Genomic DNA, 26,006 nt, shown 5'->3' on the forward strand with positions numbered 1-26,006 from the left:
CACTGTAAACTCAATGTAAACTTAGTGTTTTTCCATGAGGCAGAGTATTCACACCATGTTCAAAAGGTTTTTAAATCCACATTAAAGCAGCTAGTGTATCCCACCTAAATAAACAATATATACAACATTAGTAACAAAACAAAGAAATTATAAAATAAATTCCAATAAATTCAACCAGGACATAACAGATAAAATAAAAACAAATTAAACAGATCAAAGTAAAGATTGTATAAGTGTCTAATCAGTATCAGATGTGATGAGTGTGTGCATTAATGTGACCGGTGGATCAGAGCGGACCTTAGCTGAGATTTGAAGTTTTGGAGAGAACTGAGGGACTTGAACGCAGCATGATGGAAGTAACTAATTACATTTACTCACATTACTGTGACTGAGGAGCTTTTCTGTGTACTTGTACTTTTTGAAGTATTTTTTAAAGTCAGTCATGTGACTTTCCCTTCAGTCCATCTCTCCTGCAGTTTTGTCCTTCAGTCCATTTTAAATCCATCCATCACAGAACAGATTGTGTGTCTCTCCATCAGCAACAGAAACCGGATCAACGTAAACTGACAAACTGTGGATCCATTCACAGTGAGAAGAGGAATCTGACTTTACTTTGTTTCTGCACTTTATTTTCTCATTTCTAATGTTTCCAGTGAAAAGAATCCAGTGTGAACTCTGTCCTCTCTCCTGTTAGAATCACATGGAAAAGATCACAGCTGACAACGTTCTCTGTTCTAAAGAGGAACTCAGGAACTTTTACTCTGAGGACATTTTAAATCACACTTTGTACTTTACTGAAGGACATTTTTACACCAGAACTTTGACTTCTACTGAAGTCAAATATCAGTAAAGTAACAGAACTTCTACTGCAGCAGGACGCTCTGGTTCTCTTTCCTCCCACGGCCCCTGAACGCCTCATGGCTCCTGGGTATTTAACATTCTACCCTGGACAGCGGCAGGTTGTTGCGCAAGCGCAGCCCATTCAGTGTGCATGAATACGGAGTGAGGAGGACAGGAGGACAGGAGCGGAGCGGCAGGACATGGAGGGACAGCAGACCAGCAGCGGGATCTGCTCCCGGCGCGAGCCGCACGGCGCCGGGGCGGACGGGAAGAAGAAGAAGAAAATCCCCGACAGAGTGACGCTGAAGAAGGAGATCGGGCTGCTGAGCGCGTGCACCATCATCATAGGTGAGAAACAAGGAGCGAGCCTGGCTTTTATTTTATCACCGCACAACTTTTATAAAGCTTTTCTGCCGCGGGACCGAAGCCGCAGGCTGCGAATACAACAAAGTTTTATCACAGCGCTTCTCCTCCTGCTGGATGTTTGATGAGCTGAAAGTAAAATTAAAGGCTCCCGTGGTTTGTGTAGCGTGGGTCATAGGAAGATGAGAGACTCCATATTTGTTAGGAAAAGGTTTGAGATCAAACTGAGCTCAGGCTCCTCTGTGCTTACGTGGCTGAAATATATGAAGTCCAGAAGCAGAGTGGAGGTCAAGCAGAAGAACATTGTTTACTGGAGCAGAAAGGATGAGTGGAGCTTTAAATACATGTAAGGAGGAGAGAGGAGAGGAGAGGGCTAGGAAAGGAAAGGAGAGGAGGAGGAGAGGAGAGGAGAGAGGAAAGGAGAGGAGAGGAGAGAGGAAAGGAGAGAGGGAGAGGATGGATGGATGGACAGTTTCATCTGAGTCCAGTCCGGCTGGATTGGATTCAGGCTCAGTTTGTGTCATTTTCATTTTCAAACTTTATCCTGCAGGTGGTTGCTGGTTGATGGTTGCTGGTTGATGGTTGATGGTTGATGGTTGCTGTCAGGATGAAAGCATCAGTTGTCTGGTTTTCCAGACTTCTGCATGTAACATCACTCTTATTTCTGTAATATTCCTATAGGATTCCTATAAATAAGGACTTGTGTCTGTGACCTCTGGGTGTTTTTATCTCCTGGCATCACTGTATCAGAACATGTGAACAGCCTCCCACACACGGTCTGTACTGACAGTTAAAACATTTTGTTGTGGCGTCCCGGTGGCTCAGCGGTCTGAGGCGCAGGCCCGTACGCTGCGTCCCGGGTTCAGATCCTCCCAGGACCCCGTCCCATCTGTTCCCCTCTGCTCCCCGTCTCTCTGTCTCTCTGGACTTTCAACTGTCCAATAAAACAGCAAAAAAAAAAAATGTATTGAAAAATACAAAAGTTTTGGTTCTGAGACCCTCATCAGGCAAAAACTTTTCACAGTGAGGTCAGCAGCTGCCCACAGGAACCAATCAGATTAACCAATCAGATTAACCAGTCAGATTAACCAATCAGATTAACCAATCAGATTAACCAGTCAGATTAACCAATCAGATTAACCAATCAGATTAACCAGTCAGATTAACCAGTCAGATTAACCAATCAGATTAACCATTCAGATTATCCAATCAGATTAACCAATCAATCAGTTTAACCAGTCAAATTAACCAATCAGATTAACCAGTCAGATTAACCAATCAGATTAACCAGAGTGCTGCTCAGTCAAACAGGATACAGGATTACCTCAAAAAAGTATTTTTTTTTATTATTTTTTTATTTTGCACAATAAAACAAAGCATCAAAAACAAAAGAGAAGAAGCAAATTGTGCAGGTGAGAAACCTCTAGAGGCTTATAGAAGGAATCTCCCCTCAATACGCATTATAAGCAAATACAAAAGTCATGTAATCCAACAAAAATAAGCAAACAAGCAACCATAAGATCAACAAGCAAACAAAGTAGGCAGGATAAAACAAGCAAAGACACAAAATAATAAAAATAATGTAATGTGTGGGTGCTTTAAGTACAAATAATATACAAATTCACATACACACACTGAACACACACACTGAACACACATACTGTACACCTACTGTACACCAACGCTTCTCAACATTTTTCATATCAAGGACCCTAATTTAGTCCACATTAGAGCCACAGACCCCATTTGATGAGATTTTGTCTCTTGGACCCAAATCTGAAGGTTCTTCAGCATTCTGCACAGGACTTTCACTCTGGAGGAGGAAACGTTCAGCAACATGTTCCACTTCGACGAGGAAACCGAGTCGAGATCTGAACCCGGAACCGAGAAGGTCACGGGTTCGAGTCCCGCAGCGGCCACGGGTCAAAGCGTCCCCGTCTGTCTCTGGATAAGAGCTACATGTCTAAAAAATAGAAGTGGACCTCCTGAGGTTCTCGTCGGTTGTTTGGACACCAAACGCTCTGCAGCTCCGTTCAGCCTTCTGACAAACTGTTAAAGTCAGCAGCTCCGTCTGTTTACTGCTCTAAAAAAACAGAAAATGTCCATCAGATTCTTCCAAACAGCTGCAGAGCGTTTGGTGTCCAAACAACTTCAAGAGAGTTTTAACTGACATGGGAGTGAGAATCTTTCATTTTGTGATGAACTGTTCCTTTAAACCCGGCTCCATGATCATCACCACCTGGTTTCATCTCTTCAGCCGCAGCATCCCGTTCAGGACCGGCAAGACAACCGACGAGAACCTCAGGAGGTCCACTTCTATTTTTTAGACATGGAGCTCTTATCCAGAGACAGACGGGGACGCTTTGACCCGTGGCCGCTGCGGGACTCGAACCCGTGACCTTCTCGGTTCCGGGTTCAGATCTCGACTCGGTTTCCTCGTTGAAGTGGAACATGTTGCTGAACGTTTCCTCCTCCAGAGTGAAAGTCCTGTGCAGAATGCTGAAGAACCTTCCATTCAGACAGAGAGCAGAGAGACCAGCTGCTGCTCTCTCCACTGAGACCAGCTCTGCTTCACAGGCCATGAGTCAGGAGGAGAGGAGAGAACAGAAGAGAAGAGAATACAGTAGAATAGAATAGAGTAGAATAGAATAGAATAGAATAATGTAGAATAGTGTAGAATAGAATAGAATAGAATAATGTAGAATAGTGTAGAATAGAATAGAATAGAATAGTGTAGAATAGAATAGAATAGAATAGTGTAGAATAGAATAGAATAGAATAGTGTAGAATAGAATAGAATAGAATAGAATAGAATAGTGTAGAATAGAATAGAATAGAATAGTGTAGAATAGAATAGAACAGGACAGAATAGAGTACAATAGAATAGAACAGAACAGGACAAACTAGAGTACAATAGAATAGAGTAGAATGGAATAAAATAGAATAGAACCAAACAGGACAGAATAGAGTACAATAGAATAGAGTAGAATAGAATAGAACAGAACAGAACAGGACAGACTAGAGTAGAATAGAATAGAATAGAGTAGAATATGATAGAATAGAACAGAACAGGACAGAATAGAGTAGAATAGAACAGAACAGGACAGAATAGAGTAGAGTAGAATAGAACAGAACAGGACAGAATAGAGTAGAATAGAATAGAACAGAACAGGACAGACTAGAGTAGAATAGAATAGAATAGAGTAGAATATGATAGAATAGAACAGAACAGGACAGAATAGAGTAGAATAGAACAGAACAGGACAGAATAGAGTAGAGTAGAATAGAACAGAACAGGACAGAATAGAGTAGAATAGAATAGAACAGAACAGAACAGGACAGAATAGAGTAGAATAGATTAGAACAGGACAGAATAGAACTTAGGCTGGAAAATCACCTTTGTCTTCACCTCTGGAAAAATGAAATACAGCAACACAGACACATGACAGATGACAGTTAGTTATCAGGCTGAAAAGAGAATTTTACTTACATAGAAGTAGAATTACAGGAGTAAAAATGTACTTGAAGATAATGAAAATTATAAATAGCTCATTTGAAATGTTCTCTGAGTGAAAGTTATCTCCAAAAACATTGTTGCTCATGATCTTTGTCTGGACAGAGAGATCAAACCAAATTCTTTTAATAAAAAAAAATCTTCATGTGCGATTGCTCTTGTCTTCTCTCTGGCAGACTGTTCTCTGCTCACGCTTCTCAACGTTTCATGAAATGAGCTCAAACTCAGAGACAGATCACATGCTGAGGAGGAGTAATGTGCAGATGACCTTCGACACGAGCCGTTTACACAACTCATGTCTGGAGAAAACAGCAGAGTGTGTTTGGATTATTTTAGTGAACTGGTCTGAAGTCAGATTCTGTGGAGTCTGCTGCTGCAGAAACCAAGCGGGAAACTTTAAGTTAGTGGACGATGGATTGAAAAATTAATATAGGAAGAATTTATGATTTATTGTTGGTATTACATAATACGGTGGTTCTCAACATGGGGTCCAGGGACCACCAGGGGTCCTTGAGGGGGTTCCAGGGGGTCCCCAGAGAATTGATGAATTCTTAAACTTCACCATTGTTTCATTTACAGTTAAAACAATTTGAGAATGTAGAAGAATGACTATTTTGATCATAGTTTCACTGTTATCTCTATAATACAGATAGTCATGGAATTCTGCACAAAATAATATCTAACAATTAAAAATATTCTCAGATTTGGGTCCGAGAGATAAAATCTCATCAAATGGGGGTCTGTAGCCTTAATGTGGACTAAATTAGGGGTCCTTGATATGGGAAAGGCTGAGAATCACTGACATAATACCTTTTGTAAACATATAAAAATGCCTGTTTTGAACATCTATCATGATACCTTAACTAGAACTGAAACTAAATACACTAAAACTGAAAAAGAAAAAAACTGAAACTGCCAAACCTACACCGAAAACTACGGAAGAGGATTAGGGCCACAATTTATTTGAGTTCTGAGTTTAAAATCAGAATTCTGACATTAAAGTCAGAACTCAAATACATTTTTCACGTGGCCCTAATCCTCTTCCGTAGAAAACAAACGAAAACTTAACATTTGTAAGAAAAAAAAGAAAAAAAAAGAAAAAAAAAAAAAGAAACTGCTCTCTGCAATTGAAATAAAAATGTAAAACTATATGAATATAAAAACTATGAAACATCCAGAACTAGAAGTTCAAGTTCAAGTTCAACATTATTATCCATTAAGGAAATTCATCTGGTCCAGCTGGTATTTAACACTGCTTGCAGACCTTTTTGTCTCTGAAGCCTTTCTTTGCCAGTTCATGTGTCCTGGTCTTCAGTTGTGTGTCTGAACCAGGATCAGAGGCAGAAGGTGAGTCGCTCTTCTCCTCTCAGCTCCGTCTGGATAATTTATGTCTGTTATGTAACGGCTGTCTGTGCCACTTGGCTGCCTCCTGCCGTGTTACTGGTAGTGCTGGAGTCTGAATGTGTTGGGTGTGTGTTGGGTGTGTGTTGGATATGTGTTGGATGTGTGTTGGGTGTGTGTTGGGTGTGTGTTGGATGTGTGTTGGGTGTGTGTTGGATGTGTGTTGGGTGTGTGTTGGATGTGCGGTCCGCTGAGGCTGGTGGACTGACTGATGGCTTCACCTCCTCCTCTGACCCGGTCTCTCATAGAGCTCCTTCTGTCCCACGCTTGCATGGAAACTGGGGGAAAGTTTGGCTCCAGACTCCCAGCAGGTCGCTGGAGCTTCAGGTGGCAGACTGACTCACTGGAGAGGTGACAGTGTGAAACACCGCTCTGAACCGGATCTCACAGGTTTACTGTCATCCTAGTAGAGACGGTACAGTAAAGTGCTGGCCTGATTTGAACTCTTTTCCCTGAGTTTTCTGTCTGTGAATCAGTTTCCTCCAGACTTTCCTCTTGTCAGGGTGGAAAAGCCTCTGAAACATTTAGACATCAAACTGAAACCCTGGATACTGAAATTCTTTTAGGGACAGCAGCTCTTAGATAAGATTGTTGATTTAGTTCCTCTATATAACGCCTCTCCTCCTCCTGTAGCTGTTGGACCCACAGACAGTATTGTCTCCAGTCAGCTGTCAGTCAATCTCGGAACCCATCGTCTATCGGTCTGATGACGATTAGGCGTGCAGGTCATGCATATCACATGACCATTCAAGTACACTGGGCATGTGCGTGCCGGTGTAAACAGGAAGCAGATTGTCTACTCTGCGGTTGGTTGCTTAGTTGCAGAAAATGCTACAGAGGAAGAAAAGTACAACCAGAGATTTCTTTGCTTGGACCGACGAGGAGGAGGAACTGATACTGAGAGGAACACATGAGGATAAGGCGGTCAAGGCTCCATGTTGAATTAACCACTGGTAGTCAAGGCTGATGTCGTTTGTTTTCTTCCGGAAAAGGGTCAGGTGATAGGGGCGTGACGAATCAGGGAAGGACACGTCGTGACTGATAAGAGCCAATCAGGAAGCGAACGTGGGCGTCTGCGTCATTGTTTTCAAAAGTCTCTGTTTCCGCCCGTCCGTCCGGACTGAAACACAATCCCGGAGTTTTCGAACCAAAACGGGGTCAGCAGCGTTTTCAAAAGTCTCAGTTTTAGGGTCCGAAAACACCAGAATAGTGCGGACGCTAGGTGTAAACGTAGCAAAAGTTATGCGTTTTAAAACGAAAACGTATCAGTGTGGATGTGGCTTAGACTCTGGGGGCGACGGCCAATATTTGGGGGTTTCCGGTGTAGCCGGCGGACATCCGGGCCAAGACTTCCTCTTCCTGAGCCGGTCATCGTTTACAGTCCGAGACTGGAGTCAGAGCGGAGAGACGACGTCTCACTGCTCTAGACTGGTTTAAATCATATCTATCAAACAGAACTTTCTCAGTAGTCATGGGTAATGCCTCCTCTTCTGTGGCCCCTCTGACCTGTGGTGTTCCCCAAGGCTCCATCCTTGGCCCCTTGTTATTCTGTATATACATGCTACCACTGGGACATATCATAAAGAAATACAAAATCCAGTACCATTGTTATGCAGATGACACACAAATTTATGTCCCATTAAAAACCACTGAAGAAGGCAATTTTAATCATCTTTTATCTTGTCTGTCAGAAATAAAGTCCTGGATGTCCCAAAACCTTCTCCAGCTAAACGAAAGCAAATCTGAAATAATTCTCTTCGGTCCCCCAAAGTCCATCCCCATTTTACAGAAACATCTTGGATCCCTATCTTCAAATATCAAACCTGCAGCCAGAAACCTGGGTGTGATATTGGACAGTGACCTTTCATTTGATAAACAAATTACAAACGTTGTTCAATCATGCTTTTATCAACTAAGGAACATCTCAAAGATCAGGTCTTTTCTGTCTCGGCCTGATCTCGAGAAGGTCATCCATGCTTTTATTTCATCTCGTTTAGATTATTGTAACTCATTGTATTCAGGGTTGAGCCAAAAAACCATCTCAGAACGCAGCCGCTCGGCTTTTAACAAATACTAGAAGACAAGATCATATCAGCCCTGTTTTAGCCTCTTCACTGGTTACCAGTTAGTTTTAGAATTGATTTTAAGATTTTACTGATCACCGTTAAAGCTCTTCATGGTTTAGCCCCCAGCTACATTGCTGACTTGCTCCCCTACGAGCCAGAGCGCAGCCTCAGATCCTCGGGCCGGGCTCTGCTGGCTGTTCCTAAGTCCCGGCTCAAGACTAAAGGTGACCGGGCTTTCGCAGTCAAGGCTCCTCGGCTCTGGAACTCCTTGCCGGAGGATCTGAGGCTTGCAGAATCAGTGACATCTTTTAAATCACTCCTCAAAACATATCTTTTTAAAAAAGCCTTTTATTAATTCTGGCACACCGTTTTTGGTTTTTGTCAACATGTCTTATTTGTTTTATTATCTTATCTGTCTTATTTGTTTTATTATTATTATTGTTATTGTCTCTATTGTTGGGTTTTTTTATTCTATTCCATTTTATTTCTGTACTATTTTAATTGCCTGATTTTATTTGCCTCAGTCATGAAATATCCTGTTGCACCCATGTAAAGCACTTTGTGACTTTGTTTTGAAAAGTGCTGTACAAATAAAGTTTATTATTATTATATGCAGATATCTGTTTATAGAGATTAGCCAAAATGTCGTCCGGACCTAAAACACCTACAGAAAGTCTGGATGTTTGTGTTTTGTGTGGAGAAACGTTCGACTCTCGCGTCTCAAGTCGCTAATCGGACTGTAAACAATGACCGGCTCAGGAAGAGGAAGTCTTGGTCCGGACCCCCAAATATTGACCACCGCCCCAGAGTCTGATCGATCAGACCGATAGACGATGGGTTCAGAGGTTGGCTGTCAGTTGAAGCAGCAAACTCTGCTGCAACAATGAGTCCAAACTGTTTATCAAAATATCTCTCCCTCCCTCTCTCTCTCTCTCTCTCTTTCTCTCTCTCTCTCTGTCTGTCTCTCTCTCTTTCTCTCTCTCTCTCTCTCTCCCTCTCTCTCTCTCTCTCTCTCTCTCTCTCTCTCTCTCCCTCTCTCTCTCTCTCTCTCTCTCTCTCTCTCTTCTCTCTCTCTCTCTCTCCCTCTCTCTCTCTCTTCTCTCTCCTCTCTCTCTCTCTCTCTCTCTCTCTCTCTCCCTCTCTCTCTCTCTCTCTCTCTCTCTCTCGCTCTCTCTCTCTCCACAGGTAACATCATCGGCTCTGGGATCTTCATCTCTCCTAAAGGTGTGTTGGAGCACTCGGGCTCGGTGGGTCTGGCTCTGGTCGTCTGGTTGCTGGGCGGCGGCATCGCGGCGCTCGGCTCGCTCTGCTACGCCGAGCTGGGCGTCACCATCCCCAAGTCTGGAGGAGACTACTCCTACGTCACCGAGATCTTCGGAGGTCTGATGGGGTGAGGAGGAGGAGGAGGAGGAGGAGGAGGAGGCCGAAGACCCCGGGAAACAGCGTCTTCGCTTCCTCGATTTGATGTATTTCCTGTTGAAACAGGATGTTGGGGCGGGACAAAATTCAGGAGGGATCATTTAAGTGAAAACCAATGGGAGATCAGTTAGGGAGAGAAAGGCAGTTCTATTGGATGGGAGCATCAGAGGGGCGGGACTGTTGAGAAATCTGTGATTTTTTTATTTCCTCCTCCCGGTGCAGCGTGATGTCACCGTTAAAGATACTCTGCTTTCTAGGAAGGGAAAGGAATGGCAGTTTATTTCATGGAGACTTTAACATCAGTTTGAAAGTCAGTGTGATAAATTATTCATCATAAATTACCAAAATGACAGGAACTTTGGTTCTGATGCTGCCTGATGGGATTTCTTCTAGATTTGGCTTCCAAGCTAGTCTGATCTTCAGACTGAGCGTCCATCTGGTTCAACTCTGGGTCGATTTTCACAGAACCAATCACTAGTGACCAACGTATCTGAACCAATCACTAGTGACCAACGTATCTGAACCAATCACTAGTGACCAACGTATCTGAACCAATCACTAGTGACCAACGTATCTGAACCAATCACTAGTGACCGACGTATCGGCCGCTATTTTCAAATTCAAAAAATCTATTCTGCTGAAACACCAATGAAAAACTGTTGCAGGAACGGTTCAAACTTTAGTCCCGCCCACAAAGGCTCTGATTGGCTCGATTGTTTCTCGGAGCGAGAACAAGCCGCTGACGAGGGAAACAGCAGTATGGGCAGAAACGTGTCACTAGAAACTGAAATTGAATTATTTATTTATATTTGAATTTGAATTGCTCAACTTGAATAATTGCATTAAAAACTGAATTTGAATCACATAATCTGAATTTGTATTGTTTAACTTGAATAATTGCATTGAAAAACTGAATCTGAATAGCATAATTTGAAATTGAATTTATTAGTTTTAAACTGAATTCCAATAAACTTGAAACTGAATGTAATATTATGAAATTGAATTAATTTGCTCTGAAACTGTATTCAGTTCTCACAATTCAAATTCAGTTTACTGAGACACATCCTGGTCGTTGAGGAGGAGCAATCGAGTGCAGATTCACAGAACTCCTTTTCACGTTTTTGGCCCGAAAATTCCAGATCCCTTCAGTTCATATTTTCAATTAGTATCTTCACATGCTAAAATTGGATTAGAGTGTACAGAGTGCCGCATGCTGCAGACCGGACTGGCTGAACCTCTCCTCCTCTCCTCCTCTCCTCTCCTCCTCTCCTCTCCTCCTCTCCTCTCCTCTCCTCTCCTCCTCCTCTCCTCTCCTCCTCTCCTCCTCTCCTCTCCTCCTCTCCTCTCCTCTCCTCTCCTCCTCTCCTCTCCTCCTCTCCTCTCCTCCTCTCTTCATCTCCTCTCCTCCTCTCCTCTCCTCCTCTCCTCTCCTCCTCTCCTCTCCTCCTCTCCTCTCCTCTCCTCTCCTCCTCTCCTCCTCTCCTCTCCTCTTCTCCTCCTCTCCTCCTCTCCTCTCCTCTCCTCAGGTTCCTCCTGCTGTGGAGCGCCGTCCTCATCATGTATCCGACCACGCTGGCCGTCATCGCTCTCACCTTCTCCAACTACGTCCTGCAGCCCGTCTTCCCGGACTGCGTTCCTCCCTACATGGCCACACGGATGCTGTCCACCACCTGTCTGTGTGAGTGGCTCCACACCTGCAGCACAGCACACAGAAACCTCTCACTCTCACTCTGTAGTTTTAGAGATTTTTTTAGAGAATAAAACTAATATTAGACTACATTATAACCTGACTACGGAAGCCGAGAACGGCCGTCCTTGCAATTATTTTTTTAATGCTGTTATCTCGAGATCACAAGTTAATTATTTCGTTATCTCGAGAAAACAAAGCTTGTTTTCTCGAGATAAAGGGTTAATTTATCTTGTTATCTCGAGAAAACAAAGGGCCGATTTCTCGAGATAACGAGATCATTTATCACGAGAAAACGACTTTTGTTTTCTCGAGATCACGGGATAATTATGGAGAACTGGAAAATGAGTGTCTGGATCATTTGATCACAGCTGATTTCAGCCTTCAGATCACTGTCATGACTGCCAGGGAGGATTCATAACTGAACAGTAAGTCAAGGCATAAATGTGTAGTTTTATTTGCTGCAGTTACTGTAACTGCAGCAAATAAAACTACACGTTTTCTTGTGATAAATTATCTCGTTATCTCGAGAAATCTGCCTTTTGTTTTCTCGAGATAACGAGATAAATTAACCCGTTATCTCGAGAAAACGAGATAAAAAAATAATTGCAAGCACGGCCGTACCTGACAACTCATTTCTTGAAAAAAAAAAGAAAGAAAACATATCAACATATCCCTCTCTCCCCTATCTTCCTTTTAAATCACATCACCCTGGCCTCTCCTATATCTTTCTCCTCCTCTTGCACTGAAAATATGTTGTGTATTAACAACAAAAACAATCTACTTTTTGTGGCTTTGAACCTTGCATCGCTCTCTAATGGTTGCTTGCATGTTGACACTCTATGAATTTAAAATTCTTCTTCTGGTGCATTCAGTGTAAGTCGCTCTAGAAAAGGATGATTAAATAAATGCCTGAAATATAATTGGTAATTGTAAAATATGTGTGTACATTTCTGGCACTGAAAAATATAAGCCTTAGTTGGAAAGTGTTGAGGTGAACGTGAATGAGGCGTTGTTCAAAAGGCCTCGGTCTGAAAAGAACCAGAGTTATCCTGTCAGTCCGACTGACAAGAAACTTGCTTCACTCATCCAGCTGTCCTTCCAAACTACACAGGTTAAAGGTCAAAGTGTCAAACTTTGAAAGGCCATAACTGTGCAGCACCGGTCTGACTTGACTGAACCCTGGAGGGACGATGCAGCTTGTTACCAGCTTGTAAATGTCTGCTTCAATTCTCTTATTAATGCACACATAGCTGTATTATTTTAGTGTTGCTGTGGCACAGCTGGGACAAGACAACTGTCACATTTGATCTGTCATTGTGCCCATTATCACTATGATGAAAAGTAAGTAGTGGAACAATAAAACACAATAGATATGTTTTGATAGGCGTATTTATTGAAGCCTCGACAGGCTTCAGATCAGCATTAGTTCACTCTTTGGCAGAGTAAAATTAAATAACTGTTTCTCAGACATCGTGTTGTTTTGCTCGGTGCTTCAGAAGATTAGAACTGCTAGTCTTTGATGTGGATCAAGTTTTCACACCTGCACATAGCCTACAGCTCACCACTATATTTCTGTCCTTTATCTCGAGGAGGAAAAATAATGTCTGTATTTCCAGGACAGTAAGCTGGTCCTGAGCTGTCGGTCGTTGTGTGTCTGAGTTACCGGACCGGAGTCTGTTGACTCACTTGGTCTGAGGATCAGAAACCGGATAATCCTCTGAAGTTGTCCGTTATTTTCACGTAAAGTAACGAGTAACGAGCCCATTTAAATTTCAGTAATTGTAAATGCGTTATTTAATTTGAAAAAGTAATTAGTTACATTACTAGTTACCGCCAAAAGTAATGGAATTACAGTAATGCGTTATTCCCAACACTGCTGATCATAATCCACTTCAGGTTCCTTCATAAACCGGCAGCAGGTCTGTTGGTCCGGCCTGCTCAGTGCAGCAGTGAAGTCAGACAGCAGAATGTGGTTGCATGTTAAATTCCTCTTATGTAACTGCTGCCTGGAAGCTTTTTAAAACTTGGTGATGGCTGTAATAAAAAATTCATGGCGTCCCTGGAGGAAGGAGGAGAGGCGGGGGGTGGGGGTGGGGTGGGGGGGGGGGGTGGGGGGGGTGATGGGTTTCTGTGGTTTGGAAAACAAAAGCTGATGTGTAATACAGTTTGTAAAAGCCCAAGCTATCATCAGAAAATAGAAAACTGTCCCAGAAAGTCCAAAATATATCAGCATCGAAGACATTTTTCATTCTGAAATGAACAGAACTGTCAGCTCTGATTATATAACACAAAATAATTATCAGACAAAAATAATTGTTTAATTTATGATTTAAACTCATTTAATTAAAATTTAAGGAAATACTTTTTAGTTTACTTTTTAGTTTAGTTAGTATTGCAGTATAATGAGACATTTTGGTGATATTGGTAGGAATGAAAATCCATTTGGTTTTTAACACTGTTAAATCCTGTCTGGCTGAATCACTTCTCCAAACAATGAATGCCTCTTTTCTCACCAGCAGCCGCACATAAATGTTTAGTGGAAAATTTCAATACAAGAAGCAAAACACCAAAATTAGAATGATGTGGTTTTATTTCTGAAGACGGGTAACTTTCAAAAAACCTGGGGCCCCATGCTGGGTTTTGAGTTTTGAGTTTTGATGGGATGTGAAAGCTGCAGAAAGCTTCTTCTCTGTCTGCAAACCCGCTCTTCAAAAATTTAGATCTTCATATCAAAAATTGATTCACAAAAAATAAGAAGTGCTGGAGACAGACTGGAGGAACAGAGACTGAGCGGCCCGTACGGAGGATCTCACAGTTTTCCAAGTTCCTGTCTTTACAGGAGTCAGTATGGGAGTCCGTGCGCCTCGCTGCTCCGTGTCACGGCTCAGAGTACCTGCACTGAAGCCCGTTAATCCCAGCAGCCTCTTTGTCTCGTGGACGGGCGAATAGCGTCCGGCCGTGGCGGTGAAGCCAGCGAGGCCCGCGGGGTGAAACGCCGGGGACTTCAGCGGGTGATTCCTGGCCTCTGACGCCATCATTCACACTTGTTTTTGGATGCGGCTGCCGGAACGTGAGCGGTCCGCCTCCTCGGGGACCTCGCCACGTTTTGTTCCCCTCCGCGTCGGAAGTGGTTTGTTTTGGGGCGCTGACAGCTCCTCTTTGTGTTTGAGAGCCAGGCCACCATGAGAGAGAGCGAGGCAAAGCCGATGACAATGATGGACGAGGTGAAACAATCACGCCCTCCCTCGCTCGCCCGTTTCCCACATTCCTGCCTCCCATGGCAACCGGCTGCTGCCGCCCACCGCCGGCAACAACACCATCACCGGATCCCCGCTCGAGGGTTCCACCGATGTGGTTTCTGAAGGCCGATACTGATACCGATGTATTTGGACTGAAGCTGCCAGTTGCTGATAATTCATGCTGATATTCAGTATTTTTAAAGTTGAACATTTTCATGCCAAAAATTCAATAAAAGTCACAGTGTTCAGTGTTCAGTGTTCAGTGTTCAGTGTTCAGTGTTTACCCCGGAACTGTATTCTTGTCAGGGTGAAAAGCCTCTGGAACATTTAGACAATGACAATGACATTTAGACACTAAAACTCTCCACTGAAACCAGACTGATGAAATTCTTTTAGGGTTAGCAGCTCTAAGGCATGGTGAGACAGGGTGAGACAGGGTGAGACAGAGTGATGCAGAGTGATGCAGAGTGAGACAAGGTGATGCAGGGTGAGACAGAGTGATGCAGAGTGAGACAGAGTGATGCAGAGTGAGACATGGCGAGACAGGGTGAGGTAGGGTGAGACAGGGTGAGGTAGGGTGAGGTAGGGTGATGCAGAATGATGCAGAGTGAGACCGGGCGAGGTAGGGTGATAAAGGGCGATGCAGAGTGATGCAAGGTGAGACAGGGTGAGAGTGGATTGCGGGTCCCTTCCCTCCTCTTGGTTTCAGTGTGGAATGCAGTGACAGTAACAGTGTGTTTAGGGTGATATGCAGTGGAAGTTGCAGTGTGTTCAGTACGCGGGAACAGTGTGTTCAGTTTGCAGTAACAGTGTGTTCAGTATGCAGTAATAGTGTGTTCAGTTTGCAGTAACAGTGTGTTCAGTATGCAGTAACAGTGTGTTCAGTATACAGTGTCAGTAACAGTGTGTTCAGTGTGCAGTAACAGTGTGTTCAGTATACAGTGTCAATAACAGTGTGTTCAGTACGCAGTAATAGTGTGTTCAGTATACAGTGTCAGTAACCGTGTGTTCAGTGTGCAGTAACAGTGTGTTCAGTATACAGTGTCAGTAACAGTGTGTTCAATATGCAGTAATAGTGTGTTCAGTGTGCAGTAACAGTGTGTTCAGTATACAGTGTCAGTAACAGTGTGTTCAGTATGCAGTAATAGTGTGTTCAGTGTGCAGTAACAGTGTGTTCAGTATACAGTGTCAGTAACAGTGTGTTCAGTACGCAGTAATAGTGTGTTCAGTTTGCAGTAACAGTGTGTTCAGTTTGCAGTAATAGTGTGTTCAGTTTGCAGTAACAGTGTGTTCAGTTTGCAGTAATAGTGTGTTCAGTGTGCAGTAACAGTGTGTTCAGTATACAGTGTCAGTAACAGTGTGTTCAGTACGCAGTAATAGTGTGTTCAGTTTGCAGTAACAGTGTGTTCAGTTTGCAGTAATAGTGTGTTCAGTGTGCAGTAACAGTGTGTTCAGTTTGCAGTAATAGTGTGTTCAGTTTGCAGTAACAGTGTGTTCAGTATGCAGTGTCAGTAACCGTGTGTTCAGTATGCAGTAACAGTGTGTTCAGTTTGCAGTAACAGTGTGTTCAGTATACAGTGTCAGTAACAGTGTGTTCAGTGTTCAGTAACAGTGTGTTCAGTACGCAGTAACAGTGTGTTCAGTACGCAGTAACAGTGTGTTCAGTAACAGTGTGTTCAGTATACAGTGTGTTCAGTAACAGTGTGTTCAGTATACAGTGTGTTCAGTATACAGTGTGTTCAGTAACAGTGTGTTCAGTATACAGTGTGTTCAGTAACAGTGTGTTCAGTAACAGTGTGTTCAGTATACAGTGTGTTCAGTATACAGTGTGTTCAGTAACAGTGTGTTCAGTATACAGTGTGTTCAGTAACAGTGTGTTCAGTATACAGTGTGTTCAGTATACAGTGTGTTCAGTAACAGTGTGTCTCCTCAGTGTTCCTGACCTGGGTGAACTGCTCCAGCGTCCGCCTGGCCACCAGGATCCAGGATGTGTTCACTGTGGGGAAACTGATGGCTCTGGGCCTCATCATCGTGGTCGGCCTGGTCCAGATCTTCAACGGTAACTCTGTCTGTTTCACACTGTGGCTCTGATCCAGAGTCACTTACAGGCACTGTTGGGGCGATGTGTTACTTTTTGATGTTAAAGTACTCAGATTACTTTTTTGTGGTAGCTAGTAATGTGTTCGTTTTTCTTGTAATCCATTAGCTCCTTTTTAAAATTACAATGTTTCACTTTATTTTTCCTTCACATTGTTTCAACCTTGTTAGCACAGATTTAGTTACAACAAAATGAAAATCTGCAGCATCTGGTGCAGACAACATGCTGCAGTAAGTCTGTAAGTCTGTCTCAACAGGCTTGCATTACATTTTAGAACAACGATGACACAGATGGCAGCACAGGTCCTGTTGTTACAGCCTGTTTTTGAACACAAAAATACTTTGACAAATTATTTTTAATAGAGTGGCTTTGTAATGTGGCTAGTTACTTGTGTGTCAAAAAGTCCAATATTTACATCATTATTCTCTAAATTTTCCTTCCATCAGAGCGAAGTTCTGCCCAGTTACACCAGTTTTCATTCACATTTATAGTCACAGCATCAGCAAAAACAGACAGAAACAGACCTGAACCAGGGTCGGGGCCGGGTCAGGGTCAGGGTCAGAGTCAGAGTCAGGGCCGGGGTCAGGGTCAGGGTCAGGGTCAGGGTCAGCGCCGGGTCAGGGTCAGGGTCAGGGCCGGGTCAGGGTTCGGTCAGACAGGATGGACTCTGCTGATCCGGTCTCAAACATGTGACTCCGCCCCACAGGAAACTACGAGGCTCTGACTCCTCAGGTGGCGTTTGAGCAGGAGCGGGCGCCGTCGGTGGGTCAGATCGCTCTGGCCTTCCTGCAGGCTTCCTTCGCCTTCAGCGGCTGGAACTTCCTCAACTACGTGACGGAGGAAGTGGTCGAACCCAGACGGTGAGTATCTGCTCTGTAGCACTTCTATACCCCCCCCACCCCCCCACCCCCCCTGAACTATGAAATAATACATTTGCTTTGCATATTGGCACATAAACCCTCAATTTACAGCAGTCAGATTAGTTTGAACTTGTTTCCAGTGGTGGAAGAAGTACTGAGATGTTTTACTGCAGTAAAAGTATCAATACAACAATGTAAAGATACTCCATTACAAGTAAAAGTCCTGCATTCAAAATCTTACTTAAGTAAAAGTACATAAGTATTGGCAGCAAAATGTACTTAGAGTATCAAAGTAAACGTACTCATTATGCAAACTGTCCCCATTTAGAGAGTTATATTTTTCATAAATTATTGGAATATTAATTCTGATTTATTGACATACATGTACATGTAAGCAGCATTTTAAAGTTGTCAACGTGAAGCTAATCTTAACAATTTAGCTATACTTTTGGGTAGTCTAATCTATAACAATGCTATTTTATAGTTATTTTATAAAGATGATCAAATGTTTTAAATATAAAATATTGATCTGAAAAGTAACTAGTAACTATAGCTGTGAAATAAATGTAATGGAGTAAAAAGTACAATATTTCCCTCTAAAATGTAGTGGAGTATAAGTACAAAGTAGCATAAAATGGAAATACTCAAGTAAAGTACAAGTACCTCAAAATTGTTCTTAAGTACAGTACTTGAGTAAATGTACTTAGTTACTTTCCACCACTGCTTGTCTCCCTGCTGGAAACTGGCAGCAGCTTCCAGAGTCTCAGCGGTCTGTCTTCACCTCCTGTTCAGTTTCTCATGTTCTTCAGTCTGCTGCTGACAGTTTCTACTTTTCTCATCAAAAACCAAACCAGAACCAGCTGGTTATCGACTCCCACCGGTCATCTACGGTGGAGGAGTCACATTCGCACCTGAATATTTGATGACTCAACGGAAAAACCGTCCCTCGTTTTTAATTTCATGAGCCTTTTAGGAACGTTTAAGCGCATTTTTTCCCCGGTTAATTCCTGCCCCCTGCACATGAAAGAACATCTCTGATGTAGGGAGGAGCAAGGTCATTTAAAGCTTTATAAACAAGTAAAAGAACTTTAAAATCAATTCTAAAAGATACAGGAAGCCAGTGCAGTGTCTGAAGCAGTGGGGTCATGTGATCCATTTTCTTTGTTTTGGTTCAGACTCTGGCCGCAGCATTCTGAACCAGCTGTAGTTTTCTTATAGACTTTTTAGGTAATCCAGTAAAAAGGGAATTACAGCAGTCTAAACAGCTAGTGATAAAAGCCTGAGTGAGTATTTCAGTGAGTATTTCAGTGAGTATTTCAGTGAGTATTTCAGTGAGTATTTCAGTGAGTATTTCAGCATCTTTCTGAGTTAAAAAATGTCTGACTTCCGATATTCCTAAAATGAAAAAAGGATGTTTTAATGACCTTGTTAAAATGAGAATTAAAATTTAAATCAGAGTCTAAAATCACTCCCAAGTTTGTGATGTTAGTTTTAATCTGTTTGCTAAGACCACCGAGCAGTGAGTGCAGTTTTTCTCTTGTTGCTTTTGGTCCTATGAAAAGAATCTCAGTTTTTTCCTCATTTCCTCACTGTCAGAGGCTTGTGTGTGATTGTGCTCGGTGTGTCCGGTGTGTCCGCTCAGGAATCTACCTCGTGCCATCTACATCTCCATTCCATTGGTGACCTTTGTGTACACTCTCACCAACATCGCCTACTTCTCCTCCATGTCGCCCGAGGAGCTGCTGTCATCCAACGCCGTGGCTGTAGTGAGTAAAGAGGCCGAACCACCAGAGCTGCACTACATTTACACGAGGGATGGGACAGTATATCGAAATTCAATATATCGCAATACGCATCGTGGAGTAGAAAAATGATCCTGTATGCTGTAGTAATCACTAATGAGACTCTTGACCATCACAGTTTCACAAGCTCTCCATCCAAATTATATTATTGTCACTTTGTAACGACATTTTTAAATTGTTGTTTACATTCTAGCAGCCAATGGCATCGCTGGAAAGATTTGAGTCAGAATTCTGCTCAGTCAGACTTTGTTGACACTGAACTTTTATTGATCACATCGTATCCTGGTCTACTCCATCGTATCCTCCTACTCATCCTGACTACTCAAGTCACATGACTTGGACTCGAGTCCCAGCTGATGCATGAAGAGAAGACTTGAGACTTGACTTGACTTGGGTTCTGGTGACTTGAGACTTGACTTGACTTGGGTTCTGGTGACTTGGGACTTGACTCTGACTTGTACTCTGATGACTTGAAAAGGTTTCTAAAGTCTTGACTTGAGATCTTGTGTTTGTGTAAATGACTTAGATTGAAAGTGATGAGATTTGTTCCAGCAGACGACTGAATTTAAATTCTGTTTTCTGAATTTGTATGGAATGATTGAATTTATTGAAGTTGAAACTGATTCTAGAAATCAAACTCTAAACAAACTTTAAGATATTAAATTGATACTGGACACTTGATTTGTTCTGAATTGACTTGCTGTTCCACATTTAGACTTGAGACTTGACATTAATGACTTGGACTTGACTTGGTAATCTACATTTAGACTTGAGACTTGACTTGGACTTGACTTGGACTTGACTTGATAATCTACATTTAGACTTGAGACTTGACTTGAGAATTGACTTGGACTTGAATTGGTAATCTACATTTAGACTTGAGACTTGACTTGGACTTGACTTGATAATCTACATTTAGACTTGGGACTTGACTTGAGACTTGTGCCTTGACTTGAGACTGACTTGGGACTTGAGCAAAGCTGACTTGGTCACACCTCTGCCTGAACCCCATATGGCATATGGAGTCATATCCTGAGATAAGCAGAGCGTCCATCACTAAGTAAAGGACATAAATAAAAGGACGATACAAACAACAAACAGCAGCAGACGAGTCCTGCTGCACCGCAGGAAACCAAAAGACGAGAGGAAAAGATCCACAAGAGTCCGGCTTCCTCTGCTGCTGTTCAGGAGACAGACTGTCCGGTCTGGATTTCCCTCTTCAGTCTGGATCGGTCTCTTCCTGTGCGGAGGAGGTTTCCCACCAGAGCAAACTGACAGAATGTAATCTGGACAAACAGGGAGAATCTGCAGCGGTCAGTCAGTGATGCTTCCAGACAGCGAGGGAGGAGAGGAGCTCGGTTTAAAAAAAGGAAAAGCTTCGACTCTGACAACAACAACAAGCTGCTGCTGTGTGGCTGTTTGTTTACATCCTTCCCTCATGGAAACCTCCACACAGCACACGTTAGCTTCAGGACTGGTTACAGGGTCTGAAGTCACTCAGTGCAGGTTTAATATTTTATAGTCAGATCTGGACGGGAACATTTTCAAGCGAAATAGAGGAGAAAGATAAACATACATCAAAGCATACATAAATCACGCATCAAGTCATGTTGTTGTATTTGTCATGTTATAAATCGGTGATATGTGTGTGTGTGTGTGTGTGTGTGTGTGTGTGTGTGTGTGTGTGTGTGTGTGTGTGTGTGTGTGTGCTGCTGTCCAGACGTTTGGAGAGAAGCTGCTGGGAACCTTCTCTGTCATCATGCCGATCTCCGTGGCTCTGTCCACCTTCGGAGGAATCAACGGATACCTGTTCACCTCCTCCAGGTCAGACCCCCCCCCCCCCCCCACCCCCTGCTGCCCCGCCCCCCTGCTGCCCCGCCCCGCCCCGCCTCTCCACCTGCCTCTGTCCGATCCACTTCAACATGGCTGCCTGTGCTGTGTGTGCCTGCAGGTTGTGTTTCTCTGGAGCCAGGGAAGGCCACCTGCCCAGCCTGCTGGCCATGATCCACTTCAAGAACTGCACCCCCATCCCCGCCCTGCTGGTCTGCGTACGTACCGCCACAACTTTATTTAAAAAACACAGTTTACAAAGTGCTTTGACAGTCAAAATAAAAGCAGAACACTCAAAATAAATTGAAAAAAATCAATGGAACAGAGTGAAACAGGAATTAAATTAAGAGAAGAAGACAGAAGAGAAGAGCAACATTCAAATCAGTACTAGGATAACTGTAACATAAAAACCTAAATAAATACTAAGGATAAAATAAAATAAAAATAACATAAAATGAAGATAAAAAGACGACTGATATTACAATGTTTACATCTCATCTTTTTCTCATCTGTTGACTGTTTTATATTTTTTTCTGTTCATTTTCACACTTCACATATTTTGTATTATTCCCTCTGCCAAGGAGGTTTTGTTTTCACCCTCTTAGTTTATTTACCAGCAGGAGATCTCAAAAACTTCTGAACTGATTTTCATGAAATTTGGTGGACAGATCAGCTTTGGAACAATTGATTACATTCTGGTAGTGATCTGGATCTGAGATTTACATCTTTAGGTGATTATCTATTTTTAGCCAGAACTATTAAACTAACAGAGATAGAGATTTGATTTTAAATCCTGAAGGTTTGTTTGAGAGTCATGAAATCCATTAAACTTAAAATGAAGCAGAGGTGGAAGAAGTACTGAGATGTTTTACTGCAGTAAAAGTATCAATACAACAATGTAAAGATACTCCATTACAAGTAAAAGTCCTGCATTCAAAATCTTACTTAAGTAAAAGTACATAAGTATCGGCAGCAAAATGTACTTAGAGTATCAAAGTAAACGTACTCATTATGCAAACTGTCCCCATTTAGAGAGTTATATTTTTCATAAATTATTGGAATATTAATACTGATTTATTGACATACATGTACATGTAAGCAGCATTTTAAAGTTGTCAACGTGAAGCTAATCTTAACAATTTATCTATACTTTTGGGTAGTCTAATCTATAACAATGCTATTTTATAGTTATTTTATAAAGATGATCAAATGTTTTAAATATAAAATATTGGTCTGAAAAGTAACTTGTAACTCTATCTGTGAAATAAATGTAATGGAGTAAAAAGTACAATATTTCCCTCTAAAATGTAAAAAAAATAGTGGAGTATAAGTACAAAGTAGCATAAAATGGAAATACTCAAGTAAAGTACAAGTACCTCAAAATTGTACTTAAGTGCAGTACTTGAGTAAATGTACTTAGTACATTGAAATGACCACCACTGAAATGAAGTGACAGGACTGATGTGTTTGTGTGTAAGTTGTAGATTTGTTCAGGTGCTTCTAGTTTTGTATATAATATATAATCTTATAATCCAAAGCAGTTCTTTTCAGTGTCTCTGGTGTGTTGCTGTTGTTTCAGTGCACTGCCACCATCGTCATCCTGTGCATCGGAGAAACACACAACCTGATCAACTACGTCTCCTTCATCAACTACCTGTCGTACGGCGTCACCATCGCCGGCCTGCTGTACTACCGCTGGAAGAAGCCCAACCTGTACAGACCCATCAAGGTACTTTCATCTGTCATCTGTCTAGTCTGTATAATCACAGTGAATCTTTTTCACTTTGTTAGCTCATTTTCCATGTCATAATATTCACCTATTTAACAATAAATGCCCCAAAATTATGGAATTATGTCTTGGAAAATAGTTTCTTGTTTTTTGTTTTTTTTTTGACCAAATTTTTATTAATTTTCAATGAAAAACTGCAGACATACAATCACTTAAAAAGGTAAACATAACACAGCAGAAATATGATGAGCAAAAGAGGTTGACATTTTATACTAAGTACAGCCTAGAAAAAATAAATAAATAAATAGTAATAGACAGAAATTAAAATAAATAAATTATACAAATCTAATAATAATATTGGCAAAATAAAAATGTATATATAAAGATGTACATGTGCAAATACATACATACATGAACTACATACTCACATACACACACACACATCCATGAAAATAGTGTCTCATTACAGGTTACTGCATTGCTTTCCAGTAGGCGTCAATTACAGAGTTTTTGAATCCTCGTGGATACGATGCTGTCAGACTGTGCTCAGGTTGGTCCTGAACACTCAGCTGTAGCAGAGCCCCGCCCTGCTGGCTGCATGAGTTCACAGCAGACTTTCCTCAAAATGTCTTCCTCTCTGTCTTCTTCTTCTTCCCCTCCTGCAGGTGAACCTGCTGGTTCCTGTGTGCTACCTGCTGTTCTGGGCCCTGCTGCTTGGTTTCAGTCTTTACTCTGAGCCGGTGGTGTGCGGCGTCGGTCTGGTCATCATGCTCACCGGCGTACCCGTCTACTTCCTGGGCGTCCACTGGAAGGAAAAACCAAAGTGTATCTACGACTTCATTGGTGAGTGGCAGTTTCTGACAAGGAAGTCACTGGAAAAAGTCTGTTTAAAGAAGAGGGGTCACACTCTGTCTGTCTACTGCACTGTCCTGTCCTGTCCCGTCCCGTCCCGTCCCGTCCCATACTGTACTGTGCTGTACTGCCATTCCCTGTCCTGTCCTGTCCTGTCCTGTACTGTACTGTCCCGTCCTGTCCTGTCCTGTCCCGTCCTGTACTGCACTGCACTGCACTGCACTGCACTGCACTGTCCTGTACTATACTGTCCTGTCCTGTCCTATACTGTCCTGTCCTGTCCTGCCCTGTCCTGTACTGTACTGTACTGTACTGTACTGCTATTCCCTGTCCTGTCCTGTCCCGTCCCGTCCCGTCCCGTCCCGTCCCGTCCCGTCCCGTCCCGTCCCGCACTGCACTGCACTGCACTGTCCTGTCCTATACTGTCCTGTCCTGTACTGTACTGTACTGTACTGTACTGCCATTCCCTGTCCTGTCCTGTCCCGTCCCGTCCCGTCCCGTCCCGTCCCGTCCCGTCCCGTACTGCACTGCACTGCACTGCACTGTCCTGTCCTGTCCTGTCCTGTCCTGTCCTGTCCTGTCCTGTCCTGTCCTGTACTGTACTGTCCTGTACTGTACCCTAACCCCCCCCCCTACTGAAGGATGAAGCTCAGGTCATGATTTGTCCCGTATGGATTTAGAAACAGACTGTTGTCTCTGTCTCTTCCTGCAGAGACGGCGACGTTCGTGGGCCAGCGGCTTTGTTTCGTGGTTTTCCCTCAGATCGACCCGACAGAGAGCTCCAGCCCCTCAGACTGGACTGACAGGTCATCAGGCAGGAGCAGTCTGTCTGCCAACTCTTAAAACTTTTCTCTGAAATTACGAAGATTTTTTTTTTTTTTTCTCTTGTTTGTATTCCGTCACCGTGTTCGTCCAGACGCCCGTTCCTGGTATCGGAGCTTCCCGTCTGACCTTTGACCCTGTGAGACTCTGGTTTCCCTGCAGCTGAGTGGAGGCGCCTGTGTGTTTCCGCACGGGACACTGGCACTTTTTATTTCCTTCTCTTTTCTACTAAGTCGTCCAGTACAACAACCTAATGCCACCGGTATCACAGTTTGAAACGGACTCGGATTCCCTCTGTGGAACCACTGGCTCCTTCCTCTGCAGCTGACGGACTCTGACTGACAGTGAGCGGTTTGAATTCATCTGAATGTCGCTGGTGTTTCATCGTGCCTTACAGGGGAAAACCTACTTTAAATGTTCTTTATTAACCCATTCACTGTATTAGTATTTAATATATTTTGGGAACGCCCTTTGCTTTGTGCGTTTCATCGTCTGAGCGTCTGTTTCCTCGCCGTCCGGTACGAACTCTCTTCCTGCCGTTTGGAAACAGAGCGGGTAGCGCTGGGACCGAGGGCGAGTCGGGCTTATTAACCAACTCTTAACAAAATAGTTGTGTTCACTTTACCTGCTGCTGTTGTCACTTCAGTCCCCATCGCCTCTGTATGCCACCTACAGCTCTGGTTTGTTGGAATTAACTGATTTAATGACTTACACTCTGAGTCTCTCAGACAAAGTAGAAATACTTACAAATTCTTTGCATTTGCTGCATTTTTAAGTTTCCTGAAGTTTTCCCAAACTAAGATTGTAACATCCAGTCTGCTAACTTCATATAAACAACAACAACAACAACATGATATCCAGACTCTCTGCCTTCACAGCGAGGCTGAAGCAGACAGAATCCCAGATTAGCCAGCTAACGTTCCAAATCACTCTGAGGACAAATCTCTGTCTGCAGTTCAGATTCAGGATCCCAACACTCTGTGGTCAGTATAGATTTGAATGGCAGCTGGAAACAGACTGAATTCATGACCGGGCTTCTGACTGTTCATGTAACCTTCTTCTTCTTTGTTTTTGCCTGCGTATGTATCTTGAATGTAGAGACCAGATGCCACTGAAAATATCTCAGTATTTTAATATTTTGTGTCCGTATTCAGATCCCATTCCATCTGAATTCTCTCTCCTGCGCTCTCTCCAACAACAACTGCCATATGATTAAAGAGGAATGCAGCAGTTTCAGAGATGATGTTATTCTTCAGGCCTAGCGCAGATCTGATCTGCACAGCCGGCTCTGTCTGAAGCGTCTGGTCTGTGATGTGAAGCCTCCAGCCTCCACAGGCAGCTGCACAGCAAACCACCGCTGAACCAAGCTGCAGCCTCTGTGACGCTTTCTGTTGGTTTATCATTTGTCTTCTGGGTTTGATTTTCTGACAAAATAGCATGTGAAAGCAACGCTGTTAAGCAGCAGATTTAGAAGTCCCAGA

At 42.9% G+C, this 26,006-nt stretch overlaps 1 protein-coding gene across 1 annotated transcript; it reads left to right on the plus strand.

The window, feature by feature from the left end:
- Window positions 1–917: 917 nt before the first annotated feature.
- slc7a10b (solute carrier family 7 member 10b) lies at window positions 918–24,546 on the plus strand. Its single transcript, XM_071534947.1, has 12 exons — window positions 918–928; window positions 1,004–1,188; window positions 9,370–9,574; window positions 11,130–11,281; window positions 16,466–16,591; window positions 17,337–17,490; window positions 19,133–19,256; window positions 21,013–21,116; window positions 21,244–21,340; window positions 22,702–22,851; window positions 23,517–23,694; window positions 24,416–24,546. The coding sequence occupies exons 1-12, from the start codon at window positions 918–920 to the stop codon at window positions 24,544–24,546; spliced, it is 1,617 nt and encodes a 538-aa protein (XP_071391048.1).
- The last annotated feature ends 1,460 nt before the right edge of the window (window positions 24,547–26,006 follow it).

The sequence above is a fragment of the Centroberyx affinis genome, unplaced genomic scaffold (genome assembly GCF_046629955.1).
Source record: "Centroberyx affinis isolate AG114_WGS23_722 - 3 ecotype Tasmania unplaced genomic scaffold, CSIRO-AGI_Caff_v1 ptg002636l_1, whole genome shotgun sequence".
Taxonomy (NCBI): domain Eukaryota; kingdom Metazoa; phylum Chordata; class Actinopteri; order Beryciformes; family Berycidae; genus Centroberyx; species Centroberyx affinis.

Excerpts from the sequence above, each read along its gene's own strand:
- slc7a10b (XM_071534947.1), top strand. Across the intron at positions 11,282-16,465 it reads GCTGTCCACCACCTGTCTGT|TGTTCCTGACCTGGGTGAAC; the intron begins GTGAGTGGCTCC and ends GTGTCTCCTCAG. Across the intron at positions 21,117-21,243 it reads TACCTGTTCACCTCCTCCAG|GTTGTGTTTCTCTGGAGCCA; the intron begins GTCAGACCCCCC and ends GTGTGCCTGCAG.